General features: G+C 49.5%; 11 protein-coding genes across 11 annotated transcripts; 7 read left to right on the top strand and 4 right to left on the bottom strand.

Annotated features, from left to right (window-relative positions):
• Window positions 1–74: 74 nt before the first annotated feature.
• Window positions 75–908, bottom strand: N7484_011103 (40S ribosomal protein eS10; the record flags this gene model as incomplete). Its single annotated transcript, XM_057121490.1, has 4 exons — window positions 75–512; window positions 575–645; window positions 746–795; window positions 850–908. Coding segments are annotated over 4 exons (534 nt in total), but the record flags the coding sequence as incomplete, so codon positions are not given.
• A 263-nt stretch (window positions 909–1,171) lies between these two features.
• Window positions 1,172–2,089, top strand: N7484_011104 (telomere maintenance SDE2 family protein; the record flags this gene model as incomplete). The annotated part of the gene is made up of 1 exon (XM_057121491.1): window positions 1,172–2,089. The coding sequence occupies one exon, from the start codon at window positions 1,172–1,174 to the stop codon at window positions 2,087–2,089; it is 918 nt and encodes a 305-aa protein (XP_056967245.1).
• Window positions 2,090–2,409: 320 nt separating this feature from the next.
• Window positions 2,410–4,496, top strand: N7484_011105 (uncharacterized protein; the record flags this gene model as incomplete). Its single annotated transcript, XM_057121492.1, has 2 exons — window positions 2,410–2,905; window positions 2,959–4,496. The coding sequence occupies 2 exons, from the start codon at window positions 2,410–2,412 to the stop codon at window positions 4,494–4,496; spliced, it is 2,034 nt and encodes a 677-aa protein (XP_056967246.1).
• A 491-nt stretch (window positions 4,497–4,987) lies between these two features.
• N7484_011106 (uncharacterized protein) lies at window positions 4,988–6,606 on the top strand (the record flags this gene model as incomplete). Its single annotated transcript, XM_057121493.1, has 6 exons — window positions 4,988–5,113; window positions 5,163–5,607; window positions 5,663–5,868; window positions 5,917–6,164; window positions 6,231–6,437; window positions 6,573–6,606. 6 exons carry the CDS (start codon window positions 4,988–4,990, stop codon window positions 6,604–6,606), a joined length of 1,266 nt encoding a protein of 421 aa, XP_056967247.1.
• Window positions 6,607–7,072: 466 nt separating this feature from the next.
• Window positions 7,073–7,396, top strand: N7484_011107 (uncharacterized protein; the record flags this gene model as incomplete). Its single annotated transcript, XM_057121494.1, has 1 exon — window positions 7,073–7,396. The coding sequence occupies one exon, from the start codon at window positions 7,073–7,075 to the stop codon at window positions 7,394–7,396; it is 324 nt and encodes a 107-aa protein (XP_056967248.1).
• A 1,360-nt stretch (window positions 7,397–8,756) lies between these two features.
• On the top strand, window positions 8,757–9,797 carry N7484_011108 (alpha/beta fold hydrolase; the record flags this gene model as incomplete). Its single annotated transcript, XM_057121495.1, has 1 exon — window positions 8,757–9,797. One exon carries the CDS (start codon window positions 8,757–8,759, stop codon window positions 9,795–9,797), a length of 1,041 nt encoding a protein of 346 aa, XP_056967249.1.
• A 515-nt stretch (window positions 9,798–10,312) lies between these two features.
• N7484_011109 (uncharacterized protein) lies at window positions 10,313–10,566 on the bottom strand (the record flags this gene model as incomplete). Its single annotated transcript, XM_057121496.1, has 2 exons — window positions 10,313–10,416; window positions 10,473–10,566. The coding sequence occupies 2 exons, from the start codon at window positions 10,564–10,566 to the stop codon at window positions 10,313–10,315; spliced, it is 198 nt and encodes a 65-aa protein (XP_056967250.1).
• A 989-nt stretch (window positions 10,567–11,555) lies between these two features.
• N7484_011110 (leucine--tRNA ligase CDC60) lies at window positions 11,556–15,113 on the bottom strand (the record flags this gene model as incomplete). Its single annotated transcript, XM_057121497.1, has 4 exons — window positions 11,556–12,158; window positions 12,213–12,411; window positions 12,465–14,971; window positions 15,042–15,113. The coding sequence occupies 4 exons, from the start codon at window positions 15,111–15,113 to the stop codon at window positions 11,556–11,558; spliced, it is 3,381 nt and encodes a 1,126-aa protein (XP_056967251.1).
• A 540-nt stretch (window positions 15,114–15,653) lies between these two features.
• Window positions 15,654–16,527, top strand: N7484_011111 (mitochondrial 54S ribosomal protein mL61; the record flags this gene model as incomplete). Its single annotated transcript, XM_057121498.1, has 2 exons — window positions 15,654–15,692; window positions 15,949–16,527. 2 exons carry the CDS (start codon window positions 15,654–15,656, stop codon window positions 16,525–16,527), a joined length of 618 nt encoding a protein of 205 aa, XP_056967252.1.
• A 492-nt stretch (window positions 16,528–17,019) lies between these two features.
• On the bottom strand, window positions 17,020–18,189 carry N7484_011112 (rhomboid family protein; the record flags this gene model as incomplete). Its single annotated transcript, XM_057121499.1, has 2 exons — window positions 17,020–17,737; window positions 17,798–18,189. 2 exons carry the CDS (start codon window positions 18,187–18,189, stop codon window positions 17,020–17,022), a joined length of 1,110 nt encoding a protein of 369 aa, XP_056967253.1.
• A 1,639-nt stretch (window positions 18,190–19,828) lies between these two features.
• Window positions 19,829–21,886, top strand: N7484_011113 (uncharacterized protein; the record flags this gene model as incomplete). The annotated part of the gene is made up of 5 exons (XM_057121500.1): window positions 19,829–19,878; window positions 19,958–19,974; window positions 20,084–20,232; window positions 20,302–21,804; window positions 21,860–21,886. The coding sequence occupies 5 exons, from the start codon at window positions 19,829–19,831 to the stop codon at window positions 21,884–21,886; spliced, it is 1,746 nt and encodes a 581-aa protein (XP_056967254.1).
• Between the last annotated feature and the right edge of the window lie 630 nt (window positions 21,887–22,516).

Raw genomic sequence — 22,516 nt, forward strand, 5'->3', positions numbered from 1 at the left:
CATAAGTCTCAGAAACGAGAGGTCGTAAAAAGATGCGTCTAGCATCAGTTCGTTTCAGGAACACTCCATTTCTGGAGGTCCTACTCCAAACCGAGGACTGGCCGCATCTGTCCCTAGGATGACCGAGCAGAGGATGACAGGACACCAGGGCCTATCCCTTACTGGGGAGCACCACGGCCACGGCCGAAACCGCCACGGAAGGAAGGAGCGAACTCGCCGGGGGCACCACCCTCCTTACCACCCTCCTCGCGGCGGCGGTAACCACCCTCGCGGCCACCCTCACGGGGAGCACGGGGACGGCGCTCACGGTCCTCACCGCCCATCATACCGCGGGGAGGAGCGTGGGAACGCTGCTGCTTGATGTGGGTAGCAGGGACAACCTCAGCGGGGAGGTGGAGCCACTCGCGCAGGTAGTCGAGACCCTCGGGGGTGAGGGTGTAGTAGTAGTACTGCCACGAGAAGCGGGTCTTGACGAAACCGCGGGAGTCCAGAGACTGAAGAGCCTTGATGACCTGTAAACGAGGGGCATTAGTAAATATATTCAAGGGTCGCCTGCATGCATGGGGATTCGTACGTAAAGGTTCTTGGTGTCAATGTCACCGTGCTTGGGAAGGTTGTAGTCCTTCTTGGCCACGAGCACACCCTCTATAGAGATGAAGTCAGTAACTTGTCACAGAATCATTTTCGCTCTTTCGCAAAACCGTCGATTCGAGGTCAGAGCGCCGGCGAGGGTGTTGTCACATACCGCGGAAGAGGTACTCGTGGATCTTCTTGCGGTCGTCCTTAGGGATAAGCCTGGGGAATTGTCAGTCATTATCCATATTCAAAAGCATTGGGGCGCAATCTTACATTGTCGCGAGTTCCTGGCGCAATTCGTGGAATCGCTTTGACAAAGAACAGATGGGTGATTTAAAAGGTTAGAGAGTGGAGCTCCGCTACGAAGAAAAGTGCGATATTGCTCTTTCGGGGACCTCGCTAGGGCTACCGCCCTAGTCACATGACACACCTTGATTTATGCGTGACAGTAAATGATGAGTCACCTGTGCATAGTCACATGACCCTTATGCTTAAGTCCAGCCTCGTCGATCTTATCGCTGCGCCTCTACGATCCTTGCCGTCAACTGTCATATATCTCACTCAGTGAAGTTCCATTCTCAACACTTCATTTAAAATGGCGTCGTCAAATGTGAACATCTTGCTTTCGTCTTTTCCCGGCCTGTCGCTGCCGTCCACCCTTTCGTTCTCGCTGCCATCAACCTCCAGCATCTCGGACCTAACGGAGAAAGTCGCCTCATACCTTCCGTCGTCGCTGTCTTTGCATTCTCTCATCCTTACAACAACCAACAACAAGCAAATTACTCCATGTACCGACTCCTTGCAGTCCTTGATCATTCGCGATGGCGCGTCCGTGGCCTCAAACCTCCTCCCTATTCGCCTCTCCGTCCCCATGTGCGGTGGTAAGGGTGGTTTTGGATCTCAGCTTCGTGCCGCCGGTGGTCGTATGTCCAGCAAACGCAAGCGCAACCAAGGCGATAACAACAGCTCCAGTCGTAACCTCGATGGACGCCGTCTCCGTACCGTGGCTGAGGCCAAGTCACTCGCCGAATACCTCGCGGTCAAGCCCGAGATGGACAAGAAAGAGAAGGAAGAGCGTCGTCAACGATGGCAGGCCGTGGTGGAGTTAGCAGAGAAGCGCCAGGATGAGCTTAAGAGTGGTGGCGGAAAGGAGAAGATCGATGGTCAGTGGATGGACGATAAGGAAGAAATGAATGAAAAGGCGCGCGAGGCTGTTTTATTGGCTATGAAGGATGGTTCCTGGACCGACAATCTTCGCGATGCAATTCTAGGTGGCTCGAGTACCAGTGCCAGTGAGGGCAGTGATCACATGGACTCATCTAGCTCCGATGAGGATGAGGAAGACGACGAAAATGCCGTTTCCTCAAGCGCTGCTGGACCCTCTGCACCCGCCCAGAAGTCTGCTCCTCGTCGTTTCATTGGATTTGATGACGATGACGACTTCATGAGCGATTCCGAGGAAGAGGAGGAGCCAGAGGTTCAGGGCAAGGGCAAAGGCAAAGCACGGGCTTAAATATCAAAAATTGGCTTCTTATGGATTATGATGGCGTTTCCCCGGTTCCAGCATATGCGGTTTTCAGCGCAGTTTTTTCAATGTCAATACTTTATTGTTCCAAATGCCATTTCGAGGCTTCAATTGATCACTAGTCCAATTTGTTTGACAATTAATAATAATAATAAAAAATACAAATTACTAGGAAATACAGTAGAATGTTCCTAATTGGCTAAGCTTGTATCTAATTCGTTATACGGCAGGCGGAGAACAGCACGCTACTGATAACTGGCCCGATAAAAAAAAGCTCCGCGCGAACTCCGCAAACTTGCACATCCACCATGTCACCTTGCTCTAGAGGGGCGATATCGCGAGCCTTGCGGCTTGGATCGCTGCGATGGCATCCAAAGCCAGGCACTCCCCTTCTAAAAATGACAGTCCCTCCCCTCCTACGGACCGCACCGTGGCAAATCAGCTGCGGCAGTATCACGACGCAAATGCCAAATTCCCGCCGATTATTTTCAACCACGCCTATCCAACGCAAAGAAGTGACTGCTGAGGAGCTGGCCGAAGTCCTTCCAGTATGCTGCCCTGGATGTGGTGCTTTTACGCAGACAATCGAGCCGGATGAGCCAGGGTACTATGGCGGGAATCGCAAGCAGACCCGAAAGCTAATCGCCTCTCACAAAGGGGCAGCCGATAAAGAAAATGCGGTGATAACCAATACAGAGCCGATTGAATTGGCAGATGGTATCATCGAACAAGAGAAGCCTGTCAGTGACTCTTTGCCGGAACAGACTGCTGCGGAAGAATCAACGGCGCCCGTGCCAACAGAAGGTATGCCATCTAAACTCGCATGTCTGCTATTTGACTAATTGAAAACCAAAAAGGTGCTTTGCTAGAAACCAACATCCCTGTCACTGAAAACACCTCTATCTCTGACGATATACCTGTCTCTGACGATATCTCTGTCTCCGAAAATGCTTCCGTCTCCCCTTCAGCTCGGGCTCTCGAGTCACCAGATCGGAACACCCAGATTTGCGATCGCTGCCATGATCTTATACATCACAATAAGGCTGTTTCGTCGCCCAAGCCAACCATCCTTTCCATCCGAGAATATATCAATGAGTCACCTCATAAGCATAACCGAGTATACCACATCCTGGATGCAGCTGATTTTCCCATGTCTCTGGTTCCCCGCATTCATTGGGCACTTTTCGCTCAGGAACAGCGCTCGCGGAACCGACGGTCTTCTACTGAGAAGTATCATCATGGTCAGAAAATGCCTACGATCAGTTTCATCATTACACGATCGGATCTGTTGGCAGCTACGAAAGAACAGGTGGATTCTAAAATGGAATATATCCGTTCAATCCTTCGCAATGCCTTGGGAAGGGCAGGGAAAGATGTCCGGCTAGGAAACGTTCACATGATTAGCGCACACCGAGGTTGGTGGACCAAGCAAGTTAAGGATGAGATTCGGGAGCACGGTGGGGGTATCTGGGTCGTTGGTAAAGCGAATGTGGGCAAGAGCAGCTTCATCGAGGCCTGTTTCCCCAAGGACTCTCGCAGGCTAGAGAATATGGCCGAGTGGATGGAAAAACGAGAAAGGGAAATTTCAAACCAGCAACAGGCAACCCCTGTGAACTCCGATGGTCTCCTTCCGCCTGCCCCTCGTGAAGGTTTATACCCGGTTCTTCCAGTTGTGTCTTCTTTGCCTGGCACGACAGTGTCGCCTATTCGTATTCCATTTGGACGCGGACGGGGTGAAATGATCGATTTGCCTGGTATGGAACGCAGCGAGCTGGAAGACCACGTTCGCGATGAGCACAAACGCGATCTGATCATGACAAAGCGTGTAAAGCCAGAGCGATGCACTCTCAAGCCCGGCCAATCTCTCCTTCTCGGCGGTGGTTTGGTACGCATCTCTGCTGTGAATCCCGAGGACACCGTGATGGCTGCCACGTTCGTGCCCATTGAATCTCATGTTACGAACACAGCAAAGGCAATCGAGATACAGGCCGAGCAACAGCCCTATCGGGGTAAGGTTCTAATGGTGGAAGGAACGGGCAGCACTATCGCTTCTGCCGGCAAGTTCGATTTGCAGTGGGACATCACCGCTTCCAACCTTCCTACCTCTATTGCCAAGGCTGTCAAAGATAAGGGAATCCCGGTACCTTATCTGCCCTATCGTGTGATGGCCGCTGATATCCTCATCGAGGGCTGTGGATGGATCGAAGTGAGCATCCAAGTCCGCAACAAGCGCGGTTCCGAGGATGAGCCCTCAACATATCCTCAAGTTGAGGTATTTTCACCCAAAGGTGAATATATCGGAGGCCGAAGACCGATTGAATGTTGGAACTTCATTGCAGAGAAGCTGAAGGCTGACAAGCGCAAGAGGCCTCGCACAAGGCATCAGTATAGTTGAGCTGGAGTGGGGTCCACCTAAATTCTACCTTTCTAGGTAGGTGTACATTACTATAAGGAATCGAGCATAGCGGTTGGCGTTTCTATTTCAAAAGAACCTCCTTGTCCAAATACATACTTATCTCCAAATTTCTTTCTCCTTTTCCCGGCGTCAGCATCAGATCCTTCGTAAGCTCTTACTGAATCACCCCCGCGGTCCCCATCTAAGTGGGGAACTCGCCTCAACGTCCAGGCACTCCTTCCGTTAACACCACCAAAAGGTCGGAGTTCCAAGAAGTCAGGAAGGCCATTAGGCGTGAATCCAGTTCATTAGCGCATTTTGAGGTACATTAGCTTCCGCTTACCAGCCAGATAATTTGCGCGACTGAGAAGATTTGAGCAATTTAAACGTCCCAAATATTGACACCGCTTCTTTGCATCGTCGCCGTCACATACGCAGGGAGATCTTCTATAACATTTTCTGCACTTTTGAAAAACTCTCTTTATCTCAATATGATATCTTCTCGAGCCCTCAAAAATGTCACTGAGCTGGGACGTCCATGGCGATTCACCCCTACACCGACCTATGATGCCGATACCAATCCTACGGGACTAATCTCCTTTGGATTGGCGGAGAACGTGAGTACAAGCTCTTTCGAAGATATACATATATCTTACACTAGAACAGAGACCGATGAGAGAAGAAATCGCCAAGTACATCAATGAAAAGGTTGTCTTCACCACAGATTCGATCAGTTACCGCTCCACCGCAACTATAAATGCGCGATTACCTGCCATCGCTGCTGCCCATCTGAATAAAGTCTTGGGAGCTTATACACCTATCGTGCCCGAGCATGTCTTTGTTGCTGAGTCCCCTACTTCCTTAGGTAACATGCTTGGTTACAATCTGGCTGAGCGTGGGGAAGCTATTCTTGTCAGTCGACCAGTATATGGTCGATTCGAGCTGGACTATGGCGTTGAAGCAGGTGTTGAGATTGTATATGCTGATACAACAATTGATGAGGCCTTCGCTCCAACATCGGTGGAGAAATATGAGCAAGCCTTTCAGGAGGCTAATGAGCGAGGGGTGAGGATTCGCGCTGTGCTTATCGTTAATCCAAACAACCCTGTTGGTAAGGCTTTTGGTTGATTGAAGTGGAAGACGAGCTTGCTCATATGCATGAATAGGACGATGCTATCCAGCGGATACGTTAAAAGCAATCGCCCGCTTCTGTGATAAAAACAACATCCATCTCATCAGCGACGAAGTCTACGCCTCGTGTGTCTTTGATTCCGGTGATTTTGACGCCGTACCGTTCACTTCGATTCTAGCGTTAGACCTCAAGGAAATAATCGACCCCAATCTTGTCCATGTTTTGTATGGATTCAGCAAGGTAATCTTATCCTTCTGATGAGTGTACAGCAGACCTAATTCAGTCTAGGATTTTGCATCTGGTGGTCTGCATCTTGGCTTCTTGATAACTCAGAGCCAGCAACTTGTTCAAGCATGCAAAATGATTCTGCGACTACATAGTGCCTCCCAAGCTGCCATTACCATTGGGACTACCATCCTTGATGACCAAGACTTCGTGTCAAGCTTTACAGCTAAATCACGGGAAAGTCTAGCAGCGGGTTATCGGCTGGTTACCTCCATCCTGGAACAAGGAGGCATCGATTACGCTAAGGGAGGGTGAGTCCTATTTCTTAGTTTTTCCATGATTCTTTGTGATTTTGCATTCTTACAAGCTATCTCTAGGAACGCGGGCTTCTTCGTCTACGTCAATCTTTCGCCTTTCCTCTCAAATGACGGTTCCCCAGCTCAGGAACAAGAATTTGCTTTGGCGCAGAAGCTCGTCGATGCGGGTGTTTTCCTTCATCCCGGAGAGGAACACGGGAAGGATCTTGGATGGTTTCGTTTGGTATTCTCGCAAGACGAAAACACTTTAAGAGAAGGTCTTAGAAGGTAAGCACGAGCACCTCGACATGTATTGTTTTGACATCTCCGGGAAACAAAACTAATCTAAAGTTTGCGGGGATAGGATGTTGAGTGTTCTACAGACGCCAATCGATTAATGATAATCCGGAAAATTTTCAATAGATCTTTGTCAAATTCGATGCAATACTATGCATGAATGGAACTATTGGTTTCGCGGTAGAAAGATCCGTGCATTGGTAGCCACCCTACATAGCCCTCTTGTCACAACTCTTATCCTTGACCGGCCAGTCGCATTCCGAAGGACCATAGTCTGGGAAAAATGGTAGAAGTTGATTTGCCCATCATTTCCTGCTCCCAGGTTTGGAACATCCCCATCTTTGTCTCTGTTTCTCACAGTAATTTCCCTCAAAATCCTAGTAGAAATTTCAGAGGTTAGTCATCTTCTCTAGGTTTCTCTACTTCGCTATATTCATCGACTGACTGCTATAGCTAAAGACCTTGAATCGATAGCACCTTCTGCTTTCATCGTTCTTTTTTGCGTCTTGAAGGTATGTTTACAGAAGATCTATGCTATAAACTCAAAAGTATGCACGGCCCTAGGGGCCGAAAGATAGATGACTAAGACATCTATAGACACCTTAATTACCCCTCACGACTTCGACATGCAATACATTTTCACCTCCCTCGTTCACGTCCTGTGCTTCATGAACGTCATGGTTGTAGGTCTAACCCGGTATCAAACCTCACCCCCGACTGATATCGTGATTCTCCACGATAGACAATCCCTGAACGATTACGTGAAGATCAATCCGAACGGTCTGCTCCATGCCGAGAATGGCGGCTACTACCTGAAAGACATGGAAGACGTGGTCGTTGCTATCGCTAGTGATGACCTGTGTAATGAGCTGGATGGTGCCTGGGCTAGCGCTGAGGCTGCGGCTGATGCGCGTGACGCGGCTGAAACTAACTCTGGGTCTGGCTCTTGAGCGACGCGAAGTTTTACGAAGATAAACCAAGATCTTTCTTGTTATCCCAGCTGTATGCAGAACTACTGCAGTCATCCTCGTTGCTTCCTCTACGCTACTTGTTTGTCCTACCCTCATTGCCATGTGTGCGGTACCCGGAAGGTCTGTCTCTAAGGTGGAAAGTGATGATCCTTGGGTATTTGAAATAGTGTCGGGGAGGATTGCGAACGTCTACAAGTATGTGACTGGGAAGACGAGGCATTGGAAGGAAACTTGGGAGGAGAACATGATTTCGACCTGGAAGTGGTAAGATACTACTAAGCCAGGTTGAATCAATAGCCTTCTAAACACAATCTATGTTTCGTATAGTCAACCAGATCACTTCAAGGTACCCAGTACAGTATTATATCAAGACTTTTATATAGACCCTCTCAACAAAGGTCTAATTTCAATCAATCAGCTAGCTCTCGATAAATCTCAGAATAGAGGAACTTAAGCATCCGTGTGGTACCTGGCTAGTGAGAAGTTGCTTTGTGAAAGGAACGTTGCCTAGCGTGCTCTAGCGCTAGCAGAGATCTTTGATTAAACACTACTAAATGGTTGGGGGCCAAAACCAAGCAAGGCGAGTTCCGCTCTATTGTGAAGTAAAACGGTCGGCCGTACATATGGGAAAGGGCATTATTAATTTTATGCCAGAAATCCCCTACCTGTGATCAGGCCGCTTTATTATACGCTAAAATTCTCATTAGTACGTGAAATACGCAAAGATAGTCTATATTCAAAACACTACTAACCGTCCTAGGACTCAACCGAACTTACTAATTATTAGTCAAAGTTTAAGCGATAAATTGCAACCGTTACACGAGAGACTGGTAAGTATGTAGTTTTGCGCTGCATGATCAAAGGAAAGGCAAAATGTATTTGTAAACCAAGTACGATACCTAACTATTAAGCGGACATGTAGAACGTTTTAGAAGAACTATCCAAATATACAGGATATCTGAACTGCTTGTCCGTGAGCTTTAAAGTGAAATATTTCGTAATAATGCCTCTGGTTAATTAATTTAATTGACCAATAATCTCCTACACGTGCACTACCGAAGGACAGTACCTACTGCATTATTGGAATGTGCCAAGGTAACGAACTAGTGAGCTATGGTCAAGGAGGCGGAAAAGAGGTATCCGTGCATTTTTGGCACAGCCTTGCGACTGCTAAACGGTTTTAATGTGGGTCTAGCTTGCCAGGTACGTACATAAATACATATCGCGGGGGACGCATGAACTTGGATAATCAGCTGTTCACCTTGTGAAACTCCACTCGTACCAGCCACCTGGGCACTCAAAGACTTATTCTGGTCTTTTTCCAGACATTCAACACATAATGAGGGTCTTTTGTCTTTTCAGCGCACTCTCGGTGATGCTGTCATGCAGGGCGATTGTCTCCGCATCTAATCCCGATCCGATTGGCACCATCTACAATGGTCATGTGCCAACCAATTTGCACGGGTCCAACTATACGTACCCTTGGCCGGTGAAGCTTTTCAAATTCTATAACCAACACCAGCACCTGGAGATGGCATTTATGGACGTTCCTGCAGATCGCCACCATGACAATAACAAAACAACAGTCTTGCTCCATGGCGGTAACTTCTGCAGCGTCACTTGGTCTGACACAGCACGCCAGTTGTCTGCAAAGGGCTATCGAGTGATCTTGCCCGACGATATTGGCTTCTGCAAGTCGAGCAAGCCCCAAGGCTATTCTTACAACGTCCAACAGCAGGCGGAGAATATCAACAGCCTACTCACCGCGCTCGGCATTGATGAAGTCACTGTCATTGGCCACTCCATGGGGGGCATGATTGCCGCCCGCTACGGCCTTATGTACGCAGATACCATCCAGCAGCTTATACTTGTTGATCCGTTGGGTTTGGAGGACTGGGTAGCCAAGGGTGTACCTTATTTGGCTATCGACGAGACTTACGAATCCCAAGTTGTGCAGAACTTTACTACGCTCAAGGCATATGAGCAGGCGAGTTACTTTTATAATGCTACTTGGGAGCCCGCGTACAACACTTGGGTTGATATGCTAGCCAACATCTATGCGGGCGACTATGGCCCTGACTATGCCTATGTGATGGCTCTCGTCACCGATGCCTTATTAAGCCAGCCTATCATTTACCAGCTCCCTCTCCTGAAAACAAGCACCTATCTCATGGTAGGCGAGAATGACGTGACAGCGCTAGGAAAGGCATGGTCATCCTCAGCCGTGGCTGCAACTCTGGGTCATTATTCCGTCCTTGGACCTGCTGCCGCAGCCCTGATTCCCAATTGCACATTCCATATGTTCCCTGGTCTTGGCCATGCACCCTTCCTCCAGGCTCCCCAAGAATTTTACAAAGTACTATTCTCTTGGTTGGATTGATCGGTACCAGTTGGGGTGAATACCAGTCCCCTGGATATTTCGCCGAAATACCCATTTGAATGGTAATAGACAGTGTACAGGGGAACTTCGCATCATAAACGGAAGACTTCAAAGTGTGTCACTTAACGAGTTTGATTCAAGGAAAAGAAAATAGCTATTTCATGATAACTCCATGATAGGGGTTTCAATAAAAGATGGGTAGAGCTCAGTTTTTTTAGAGATAAGTGCTATGTAGAAGCTATGAAGCTCAAGATTCCACGTTCGCTCTGAAATTTTCCGTGTCATTTCAGTCAATATATGAAATTTCGTAGCCATCAAAATAATTCTTCATTTTAGCCTAGGGAATCCAACGCATAGGTTTGAATAGTGGTATACAGAATCTACTAAGGCGGCATATTATCCTACGCGATCCAATTGGAAGAACAGAAAGAGATTCAAGAAGAAAAAAAGAAGATCTCATCAAATTCTATTTATGCCCGCACAAATATCAAGTCCATTCAAGCCCTCTAACACTCTTAGTAGTGGGGGATGCAAACACCAGCGTTCCACTCAGTGGCACCAACGCACTGCCAGCCATCGCAGCAAGGGGTGCCACCGTTCTCGCAGGCAACCTTGTAGTCTGCAAGAGAGTCAGATGCTTCTTTTTCCAGGTTTTGTTCTATAAGGACAACTCACGGCCGACACAGGTGCGCTTCTCAAAGGCATCGGGGGAAGGAGTAGCGGTGGCAACGGCGGCCAGGGTAGCAATGATAACGGTGATGAACTGCATCTTTGTGGTGGATTGGTTGATCGGGAGATCGGTTGATTGAGTAGAGTAGATTGGATTGTTAGGCTGATTGATTGATTGATTTGATGATGTTGGATCTGTCGAGGAAACCTCTCTCTATTTAACCATGAGCCAAGCCATTGTAAATGTCCATTTTCAGTATTTCTATCTCGAATGCGTATACTCTATGCCCTAGAATAACTCAGGACCAAACATATGCCTCTTTAGGTCATGCATATCTTGGCCATGGATAGACCAGTGAATATACAGTCATCGTTTCCATTAAAGGATCTTATCCATGTCATGGGTTTCTTGTGCTTTCCAGATGAAGGATATGTCTCAGTAAGCGATGGGGCTATACTCCCACACTAGGCTATGCCAAGGTATGCCAAGACCATAACAAGGTCCCTGGTTTATATAGGGAGTTTCTTTGCCCCCAAGCTGAGCTTCTCATTGCTATCTTGGCTATGTGCAGCAATGAATCCATACGAATATCTCCTAACACGTTTCCAAGTACTTCTTATTGATATGTTTCACATTCTCATATTCCCCAAGATCCCAAAAGAGGAAATTTTACGAAACAATTGAGGCGAACTCCCGCCCCCATTCATCGCGTGCAACCCCTTTTACTCGTGTTTTCAAGGGTCTGGCCCCATTCGGGTCGGCCCGCCACGACAGTCCCACGAGAGATCTACCGGCAGCTTATTGTTCTTAACTAATATTTTTCTGTCAAAAGAAAAATTCAACTTGTGCAATATGAATATTCAAGGGAAATTGAGGGCACGTCAAGGTAGCTTGGGTGTATTGGAGCTCCAGCCACAAGCTTGCTCGAAAACCTAGTCTCTGCAGCTCCATCTATGATCCAGAATCAAACAAAAGATATAATCAAAAACAAAATGAAATGCACTTCTTTTTCTAAGCATAAGCTCATCAAGCATGACTCTTTAATTGACACCGGAAATAACAACTTTATATATCCATGAACTGTTCCTCTACTCAATGTTGGAGAAAGAGAAGGTAGGCTGTCCAGGAATGGAGTTCTCCGCAGTAAGACCCTCCTTCTTCTCACCAGTACCAACAACCTCACCAGTCTTGCCGCCCTCATCAACGGCAATGATCTCAATCTCCTTGTAGCCAGCGGAGCGCTTCAGGCCACCAACAAGTTGAGACAGAACAGAGAACTCGTCGAAGGGAAGCTTGCGGTCGAAGACAGTGTCAGGCGATTCGCGGCCCTGGATCAGACGACGCTTAAGGCCCTGGACGAAGGGCATGGCCTTCTTCATCTCACCAAGCTTGCCGATCTTGCCGTTAAGCTCCTTGTCGTTGATGGAGAGGTTGAGAGAATCGAAAGCATCGCGAACAAGGTCGATGTACTTCTCTTGCCAGACGGGGTACTTCTTAGCGGCGTAGATGGTAACCTTCTTGGGCTTGCGGGGGTCGAAGGCGATGTTCTTGCCCTTGGACAGACGTTTGGCGAAGTTGGCCTCAGCGGAGAGAATGGCCGAGGAAGTGCCGCGGACGTAAGCCTGGGCGGCGGAGAGAGCGGGGGAGGGCTCGGGGACGGTGGGGAATTTAGCGAAGTGGATGGATTCGGACTGTTTCATGTTAGATGGGGAGCAGACGAGAACAGTGGTTTAATGAAAACTGACCTTCTTCAGGACCTCAAGCCAGACGTGCTCAGCCCAGTGAGGAGCAATGGGAGCAAGCATGAGAGCCTGGAGTTCAATGTATCGCATCAGGACATCGCGGTGCATGCCAACGCCGGAGGCAGCAGCGGCCTCACGGTAGGCATCGCGAGCGCTGGTGAAGTCGAAGAGACCGGCCTTCAAAGCAAGCTTGAAGTTGGTGCTAGTTGGTAATTAGCGGGGTGTTACATAGAATGAAATTGGGTTCAAACTTACTCCTGGTAGTGCTTCTGGGCCTCACGAACAAGAGTATTGATCTCGTTGTCAAACAGCTGGTCCGCGAATGAATCGGCAGGACCGGTGCGCAGGGTCTCATCCTTGACGACCTCCTCAATCCAGTCCTTCAAAGTGTGAAGACGCAGAATGTTACTGTTGGCAACAGCCTCCTCGAAGTTGGCATCCTCGATGCTATCACCGGCGTCGGCGAAAGCAATACGAGTAGCATCGGCACCGAACTTGTCAACCGCATCCTTCAGGGTGAGGAAGTTACCGGTACTCTTACTCATCTTTTCACCGTTCAGCATCAGGTGACCGTTGGCACGAACACCGCGGGGCCAGAGGTTCTCCGGGAAGAGAGCAACGTGAATGTACAGGAAGAAGGTCAGGTGGTTCTGGATAAGATCCTTACCAGAGACACGGACATCGAGAGGGTACCAGTACTCAAACTCGCGGCGCATCTTCTGAAGAGCCTCCTTGCTGATTCCGCTGTTGGAAATCAGGTCATCGCCAATTTCCCGGCGGGTAAAGATGTAGTCCCAGACCTCGTCAATCATCTGCTCAGGTTGCAGGTTCAGCAGACCAACGGTCTTACCGTAACGATCACCGTGCAGAAGATGAGAAATGGTGTAGTAAGCCATGTAGATAGTGCTGTCACTCAGAGACTCAACCAGGAACTGCTTGTCCCAGGGAAGCTTGGATCCAAGACCGTAGGTTCTGGCGCATGCCCAGCGGTTGAGCCAGGACAGGTTCTTCTCGAAGCCGTTTTTGGTCTCGGGAGCGTAGGTGTTGAGGGTGTTGACAACGTGGTCAAGGGTGGTCTTCTGCCACGGGCCATCATTCTCACCGTAGTTCAGGAACCACTGACCCAGGTAAGCAACGACACAGTCATCGCCACTACGGCTGACAACCTTGCCCATTGGGTCGGCGAAGGGGAAGGCATCGCCGCTGTCAATGAGCGCCTTGCGAATCTTGTCCTTGACAGAGCTGACGGCTTCGCCCTTGTACTCGCCGACGAGCATGGTGCCCTTGTAGAATCCCTCCATATAAGCCAGCTCCTTGGCCTGCGCGAGTTGTGTGACATCCTTGGGGGAGTTGATCTTCAACTGTTTAACCAGGGTGGGAGCAGTCAGGTTGCCATAGGTAGGGGTCTCAATGACAGGGTAGATCTCCTTCTCGGCCCACTCCTTCTTAATACCGTAGAACTCGGCCTTCTTGATCAGATCCATCAGGGTGGCGTAATCATCAGGGCTGTCCGAGGGAACGGAAGTGACAACACCGGTACCCTTGGCGGCTGAGACTCCATCCATGGGCAGAATGTAGACACCCTCAGAGTGGAAAGACAGAGGGGCGTTGACCAGAGTACCGACGAAGTCAGAACCAGGAGCCTCAACGACAAGCGGGAGCTGATCCTGAGTCTTAGGGAAGTTGTCGTTATCGAAGAAGTGACCCTGGAAAGCCATGTTCCAAGCAGCACGCTTGGTGACAACGATGTACTCCTTTTCCTTCAGCTTGAACAGACCGTAGTTGATCTTGGGACCAACGAAGCAGTTGGTCTGGCCATACATAGTCTCGGGACGCAGGGTTGCGGGAACAAAGTAAACCTTGGCATCCTCCTCGACCTTGCCCTTGACAAGCTCAGCGAGCTTGGGAGACCACTCCTTAACCTGGAGCTTGATAGCAGTGTACTCCTGGGGACCAACTCCCTCACCCTCAGTGCGGTCGTGGTCCATGCAGGGCTGGCCATCCTTAGGCGAGTAAACAGTGTAACGGCTACCGTACTGAATCTTACCCAGCTCGTGGAGGCGGTTCATCTGCCAGCGGACGAAAGCGTCGAAGTAAGGGTTGGCGTCAGTGGTGACGAACTCACGGCGCCAGTCAATGCGGGCACCCATGCTGTTGAGGTCGCGGACAGCGAGCGGGGGGAAGTGGTCCAGCCAGTAGTTGGCATCAGCGAACTTGTGAATATCCTCAATAGGGACACCAATGGCCAGCATGATTTGGAACTGGTACTTCATCTTAACGGTCTTGGCCGCGGCCTTGCTCTTCTTTCCAGAGAACTTCTCGGCCTGCTCCTTAACCTCGGGCTTGGACTCCTGAGTAGGGGCAGCAGGGGCAGCAGCCTCCTCCTCCTCCTGGTAGCCCTCGAAGTTCTGGCCGAACATCTTCACCTCATCGCGAAGCTTATCGGCACAGGCCTTAATGGGCATACCAGTGCAGTGGAAACCAAGCGGGAACAAAGCACGCTTGCCCTCCATGCGGGCATAACCAGCCATGAACTCGACCTTGGAGGCAGTGAAACTGTGTCCGGCGTGCAGGGTACCGTTCATGTAAGGGAAGGCCATGGTACCGTAGAACTTGGGGTGCTTCTCACGCATCTGGTCGGCGGTCATGGAGCCCTCGGGGATCTCCTCGAAGGATGGGGCATCGACCTCGAAAACCTTGTTCTCTTTCCATTGCGCTTGGTATTTCTTCTCAATTGCGATCAGGGTGTCACGCTTCTCGGTCTGTGGAGGTTTGAGTTCGGTCAGTAACGGCTAAAAATCGGAGTCAATAGAGGGGGAGGGGCAAGTTAACATTTTCAAGCTTGAGGGTGTTCTTAGAGCCATTGCTCGGGTCGAGCTCGGCAGAGACGGCGGGAGGTGCCATGGTTTCTCTCAGCAGGATAATGTCCTGTGCAAGATTCCGAGGGGCAGAGAATGAAGATCGCGGGGGAATATAAAATCGACAATCGATAATCGATAATGAGTGGGTGACTCAGTTGGTAATACAGCCGTATCAATGCATTTATCTGCAGTGTGTATTGTGGTAATTTACGTTTCGTGCCTTTGCATAGAACAGCAGTAAGCATTTACACGCGAAACAATGAGTCATGAATAGATAAGGTGCTTTATTGTACTTAACTAAGTATTTTTTATTTATTTAAGTAGTCTGTTTTGTACCAATCCTTCAATGTCAAATAGGTTGCGTATTGTGATAAATCGTTATCACGTGACCTTAATGTCGGAGCAACTTTTGAGGCGCAACAGTTTCCGCAAAATTCCCCGGATCAACGACAACACACCCCGAACTTTTTGTGAGACCACTGGGTAGGAGTTTGGCTAATTAGGCTGCTTTATCCCTGCAGGCGGTTCAAAAAAACACATCTATTACCTCGAGGCCAGCCGCTGCGCGGCTCAATCTGCCATCATGGTCAACTTCCTCAAGCGGATGCGGAAGCTGAAGACAGTAAGTCACTCTAGAGCTCAAGGCTAGTTCAATTATACGGACTATCAAACAACCTGAAACGGAAATCGGCTAACTAACTTCTTTTCCTTTTCCACAGAGAGTAAATTCCCCTACACCCCCATTCATTCTCCGCGCTATCAGTTCCAACCCTCGACATCCCAAAGATCCCAATTGAGACTGGAAACACTCTCGGACACAGCACAACGGAGTCCCATATACCCTATAGAGACATCAATGCTAACACAATGTTCTGCAGATGCTCGAAGTCCGAGTCGGACTCGGGGCCGCCCTCTTCCCCAGCCAAGCAACTGCCACAAAAGAATTCCCAGCTGTCACCCGCCTCCACCTCACATACGCCAAGAAGATTTACGGCGGCCACCACGGCGCAAGACTCTTTTGGCGCCAATGTCTTCCGCGACTGAAATACCACAATCCTGGCGTCGGAATGACAGTCCAACAAACCGAAGACCAAGAAGGACCGGCCGCATTGACAATCTACTTCAACGAGCAATTGAGCAGCACCGCAGCTGGACTTGCGAGCAAGGGACTGGTCGATAAGCATGCGCCGAAGCCGGAGGCTACTGAGAAGTCTGTTATTGTGGATCTGAAGAATCTGGACCCTAAGGAGATCTGGACTCGGGTGCAGGCTTCGACGGGTGCGGCGGATGTTCCTCCTTCTGAGGAGGATTTGGCTGAGGCAAAGAGGTTGGCGGCTATTACCGAAAAGGCTGTTGGGGATAGGAAGCGTATATCAGCGATGCGGCAGGCGAAGAAGGATCAGGAGCGTATGCTTGCTGAGGCGCGGGGTGAGGTTGAGAAGCTGAAGCAGAGCTAAGATATCCCGGGTTGATTTTCTCTAGTCTGGATTCTCTTCTCTCGAAATTGGAAGGGGCACCCACTTGTAGCATAGCATCTTTTTGTTCGTCTCTTTCCTTATAACTATGTATTTTTGAGAAATATTTATTCCAAAGCATCGGAAAGGTGCATTGAATCATTTATAATTTTCATTGCAAGGTCCGGTTACTTGCAACTAGTATAGAGCTAATTTATTTCAAAGAATACACGCTTGTCTAGCCATGAACAGAGGGAAGCAAAGGAACAGATAAAAAAAGGGTCATCACGTAAAACATTGGGGAAATGAAGCCAATGGAGGACCGAGATCCAAGCCAAGGTATGAAAAGACAATGTACATCGTGAGAAGGAAGATGAAGGCGCGACAGTCGCAGGTACAGTACTCGTTAGAACCGAGTGTCATGCGCTGAATGGTGTATGTCCAACCAGTCAATCCAAGAAATCCCGAAATATCAACAAACTCCATTCCCCAATTTTATGCGTGATCTGGATTGTAGGTGGTTCCACCGAGCATGGCCTGCCCAGTGGGGGCGGACGGGGTCGGCGATGTCGCACTTGCACTTGGTTCCACCAGTGTAGATGGGCCAGCATGTACGCGGCCCGCTGCAGCAGTCTGTAGTCGTTGATCTAGCGCTTTGAGTGCCAGAGCACGGCGGCGCTCAGCCTCCTCGCGCTTACCCCGGGACCCTCCTCCCCCTCCACGGCTGCTGAGGAGAGTTGGCAAGCCCGCCTCGCCTCTGGCCAGTACTTGCTGGTTACCAGATGCAATATCATCCTCCGAAAATGGTTTCAAGATCTTGACTGTTACCAGCAATGTATAGATCTGGTCCGCGACAAAGGCGATCGGGGGCTGCATCACATCGGGGAACAGGCAAGCAAAGGCAAAGGTCTCACTGGCATCACCCTTGATACCAAAACCTTCGGTTGATGTTCCAGTCAGGTCGGGCTGTTGCTTGTAGAATCTTAGGTATGTCCAGCTAGTCAGGAGACCCAGCCACGACAAGATTGCAGCAGTGTCCGTGCCGATCAAGATGCCACTGAGGGTATTAAGAAGCAAAAATAGCGCCGGAAAATGCTTGACGCGCATTTTGATCAGTCCTTTGAAAATCGCAACGGTATGCTCGGGGACGAGTTGTTTGAATGCGACGAGGAAGGAGGCCTGGATGGCGACACCACCGCAGATCTGGGTCTCGCTGTACATGGAGAAGGGTCAGATCAGACACAAATAAGGGATCTAGCAGGGAATTACCCACCTGCGATAATTCTCGGCCTGTACTGCGCCCCAGAGGAGGTAGATTGGAAGGATCGCGACATTGGGGATCACGGTGACGGCCACGATAAACTTGCTGAACTCGCGGGATCCCCACGCGCGCTCGAGGTACTTGCCTCCATAGAATATGGTAGCAGCGTTCAGAAGCACAGTAAAGATATTCTGCTCGACTAAGGTGGCGGTGACGAGTGTCCAAGGATAGAAGAAGAATTGAGAAGGAACGAGAGTCAGGTAGGGAATGATCGGGGTAATTTGGGTGCCGTTGGGGGTGTAGTCCAGTTCACGCCATCTAGCAATGTTGTAGAGTAAGGAAAGGGCGAGGAGGCTGACGAGAAAGAAACGAGTAGCAGGGGGAATGTTGACTCGGACCGGCATTTTTGTAGGGCACTCGCGGCGTGCGAGACCGCAGGCGTGTTGTTGAGCTGAACCCGAAGTTTGTAGACGGAGGAGGCCACACAGATCAACGGAAGTTGACATGCGCGGGTCCACTAAGCACCTACTGTAGTCCGAACCACGGAGAGGATCTGTCACATACAAAAGTCTTGTTTAAAAAATACCTAGTATTACTGAAGCTTGTATTTGATGAGGTTAAATATTTAGGTTAAATTAAAAGTCTTCTCCCAAGGCAATTGGTAATGGTGTACTCCATACGCCAGGGCTATTGGGTAGGCAATCATGTCAACACATGGCAGTCTAACTTGTATATATCTCTTCAAAGAGGGGACCATCAAGATAGACTCAATATATAGTGTTGCGAGGTATATTTAGAGACCACCACGACTTAGAGACAGGTGGCCGAAATTTTCTCCATCTTCCAAGTGTCGTCTCTGCTGACTAGAAACTAAAGATATATCCTGGGCGCGACTTCAACTAGGTATGTGCCTGTGACCTAACCTGGTGGAATAGTTAGACTTGCTGACCTGATACATTAGGTTTCATTGTCATGATGTTTCTTATGTAACCTTGGAGGTTAGGTCATCATACTCTGAAATTTCACGAGACAAGATGTGAGGCATACCTTAGCTACAGTACTGTAGCGACATATAGAGTAGGTGGATCACTGATCGGTGTCAGAATGTGATGGTCGGAAACATGTCTGACCGTATATATCTACCAATAGAAACCGGTAGGGCTTCTGGTCTTTATGTTCCATAGAGACTACTAGATCATCTATTGTACGAGCTATATATAGTGGAATCTAAATTAGGGATCCTAGCTCATCTGATATCTGTGCACAAGCCCTGGAGTTGGGATCTGGATCCACGCTACGATCCACCTTTTGCCGCCCTGCAGTGTTGCCGGGTTCGGGTGCGTGCAGATGTTGCACGCTAGGGAATAACAAAGATCCCGTCAGATCCGGGCATAATGGGGGAAAAAGGACAAATGGAACTCATTCTGGATTTAACATCCATAGTAAAGGACTAGAGTAAGAAATGGAGAATTAAAGTGGAGAAGTCCCTTAGAGTAAGCGAGTCGCACGAGAACAGGGCCGCGAGTGGAGGAACGCCACACAGGATTGGCTCTTGCATTCAAGATGGAGCACCCACTTCCCAGTGGCTAGTGCGCTTAAGCTCAACCGTCATGAAGGTCTCCAATCTTCAATTGTTTCTCTTCTCCCTTTCACAGGTCATTTGCTTGCCATAAGAGCGGCTACTGTTCCCCCCGAGAGTGTCTTCTGGTCCCTACCAGATCGGCGTCTTATCCCCGTCTCGTCCCTTTTCTCACTTTCCTTCTTCCCCAAACTCTCTTTTCCCTTCCCCAACCTCGCAGTCCGCATCTTCAAATCAACGTACACCCTTGACCCATCACCCCCGGGATATTCAGCCCCGACAGAATACGCGCCTACCCACTTGATTCATTCCAGATCGCCCCCCTTTTTCCTTGGTCTTTTTTCCGGCCCTTCCTGTCTCCACATCGAGAAACCTCCACTTTTGATTTTCCAACTTCCCTTGCGGAAGCGCCATCCACTCCCCCATCTGGCATGTTCCGCCCCTAGGTGGTCGCACATGTAATCATGGCACAACCTGACCTTACATCGCATCACGTCAACTACCTAATATGGAGGTACGATGGCCCCCCCCTGGGCACTCCCCGCGACCTGCTTGCATTCGCAAACCACTAACCCATGATTCATCTTACACAGGTACCTCCAGGAGTCAGGTTCGTATCTTGCGCATTTTTCCTCTATTCATTCGATATCACCCGAGACCCATGCGCCGATGCGTGGGCACATTCTAGCTGCTGGAACCATTCTAACCTCGTGCTACAGGTCATGGCGAAGCTGCTGTATCACTACAGCGTGCGTGGTATCCGGAGCCACAGAATCTACCATTTGCGCGCCACATCCAGACTCACGCGCTGGTGTCGTTGGTCCAAAAGGGCCTGCAATATCATGAATTAGAGTCATCAATTGACAAGGTAGGCCCGCGCAATACCTCGGGAACCTTAGCGATACTGGCCTAGGCATATCCTAACCTTCGTCTATAGGAGGGTAATCCCATTAAATTTACACCTTCCGACTTTTTTTTCGGCCCGGAGCCCTTTGAGCTGGCCGCTTTGAAAAGCCGGGATGAAGCTGGCACAGACCACCCCGCGCCAGAGCCTGCGCGTGACCGCGTAACTAACGGTCATCCACCGGAGGCTCCCGGAATGAAGCGCAAAGGCGAAACCAATGGCGACTCGATGGATGTGGACGCCGAGACCGAAAGCAAGTCGGGTTCGCCTAACCCGGATGTGGATGTGGACGGGGACGTGAGCATGGGGGCCGATGAGGTGCCTCAGGAACCCACAATCAGCACGGGCGCCAGCGCCAGCGTCCAGATCTCCCCCGCCAAGTCTGCCGATTTGACATCCGATACCGCCTGCCTAGATCTGGATGATCACGTGATCAATACCGCTTGGCGACCTGGAGACCCGACAATGCTTGTGACGAGAGGAGAGTCCTTTTGCAGCCTGTGGAAACTGTCCTCGTCATCTGCGCCTGTGCAGAATAAGTTTGTTGATCTTAAGACTAGCGAGTCATATGTATCTGCTGTCGCCTGGGATGGCATCGGTGACAAATTAGCCGTGGCCTCGATGCGGGACATGAAAGGAGCGATTACCATGTACAACGCTGAGGGGAACGTGGTGGATATGCTTCCGGATCTCCCTCGAATTATCAATGGTCTGTACTGGGCAGGAAACACCCCTCAGCTGGTGATCGTTGCGTCGAACGAAAAGGACTGCGAGCTGGCACTCTGGGACGGTACCCAACGACCTGACGAGTACCAAACCATGGTCATTAGAAACCGAATCTACGACCTGGTATGGACTGGACGGAATGAAATCTTTGCGTGTGGCGATGGGATGGTCTATCAATGTAGTGTGGACCGGAACATTCACTTGATCAAGGAGTACACGTCCGACAGGGAAACCCCTTGGACCTTTATTCGCTCTACCGAAACCAGCCATGGTCCTGTCGTAGTGGTGGCAGGCTATGAAAGTGCGGCAGACTCTGAGACAGCCGTGATCTGGATCCCAACCCACGACATTATCATTGAAAATGCACAAAAGGAGCCGATCACGGCTATTGACATCCGGCCTCAGTCACCCGCACAACGACGAAACTCTTCGATCACAGGGAAATCCCCAATCGCTATTGTTACATACTCAGCAAATGGCACCACCAACGTGTGGGACGTAGATCTGGAAAAAAAGGAGTTTCAACGCGTTAACAATCGATTCCACCTGGCTTCCGACATCCCCATTTTTGCTGGTGGCTTCTCACCTGATGGATACGCTCTTGCGGGAGTTAGCAAAGACCGTCTCTTTATCTGGAATGCCGAGCGCGGCGGGGATCACATGGCTGTCTGGACTGCTCCAGGTTCAAAAGAGGTAAAGGAAGAAGCCGATGCCCCAACAAACGGGCAGAATGGTCATACAACGCGAACCGAATGCACACTATCATGGGATACCGATGGAAAAAAGCTTGCATATGGGTTTGGAAATAAGGTAAGTCTTCCTCACCAGTGCCACAGCCAAGATATTTGACTAAGAATTCTTTCAGATGGCTATCGTTAATCTCCAGCGGTGACCGCTCTACTCAAATTTAATAAAAAACCAATGTTAAGGCATTCGGCTTGATGTGTCGAAAATAGCTCGTTGTTTTATCTTTCCCTCATGGTTCGCGGTGCGGTGTTGAATCACTTGTTACATCGAAGTACAGGACCATGAAACTGGTCTAATTGATACTTTGAACAGAGGCAAGGCTTCACAACTCTGCCTCTGTCTCACCTTTCACTTCTGAGGCCCAAGGCCGAAAAAGGTGCTCGACCTGCGGAGACCATCAAACGCCATATCCTTCCAAGTACGATCCAATGTCAATTCCTGTTGACCAACCCTCTCCCGTCGTGGAAGATGGCGCAAGTCTTCCAGTCGTCACCCGATTTGTTCTACATATTATCATTTTTCCCGGACATACATTGTTGATTTAGAAGATGCATTACGGCATGCATTGCTTGGAATAGGACTTGGGCACGGCGAACGAAACGGATGGCGAGAGTTGGTTTTGATTTTTCTGTTCTTATTACTGGGAGGTTGGTGGTTTAAATCTCGCTGATTTGTATTTCGAAGCAAAATGCATTGATCTTGAAATGTAGTAATCTTTAAAAGTCACACTGTCATGCTTGCCATAATTTGCATTTTCTCGTAATCTTCATAGTAA

The sequence above is a fragment of the Penicillium longicatenatum genome (assembly GCF_028827895.1).
Source record: "Penicillium longicatenatum strain IBT 33135 chromosome Unknown contig_7_segment0_segment0, whole genome shotgun sequence".
In the NCBI taxonomy this organism is placed as follows: domain Eukaryota; kingdom Fungi; phylum Ascomycota; class Eurotiomycetes; order Eurotiales; family Aspergillaceae; genus Penicillium; species Penicillium longicatenatum.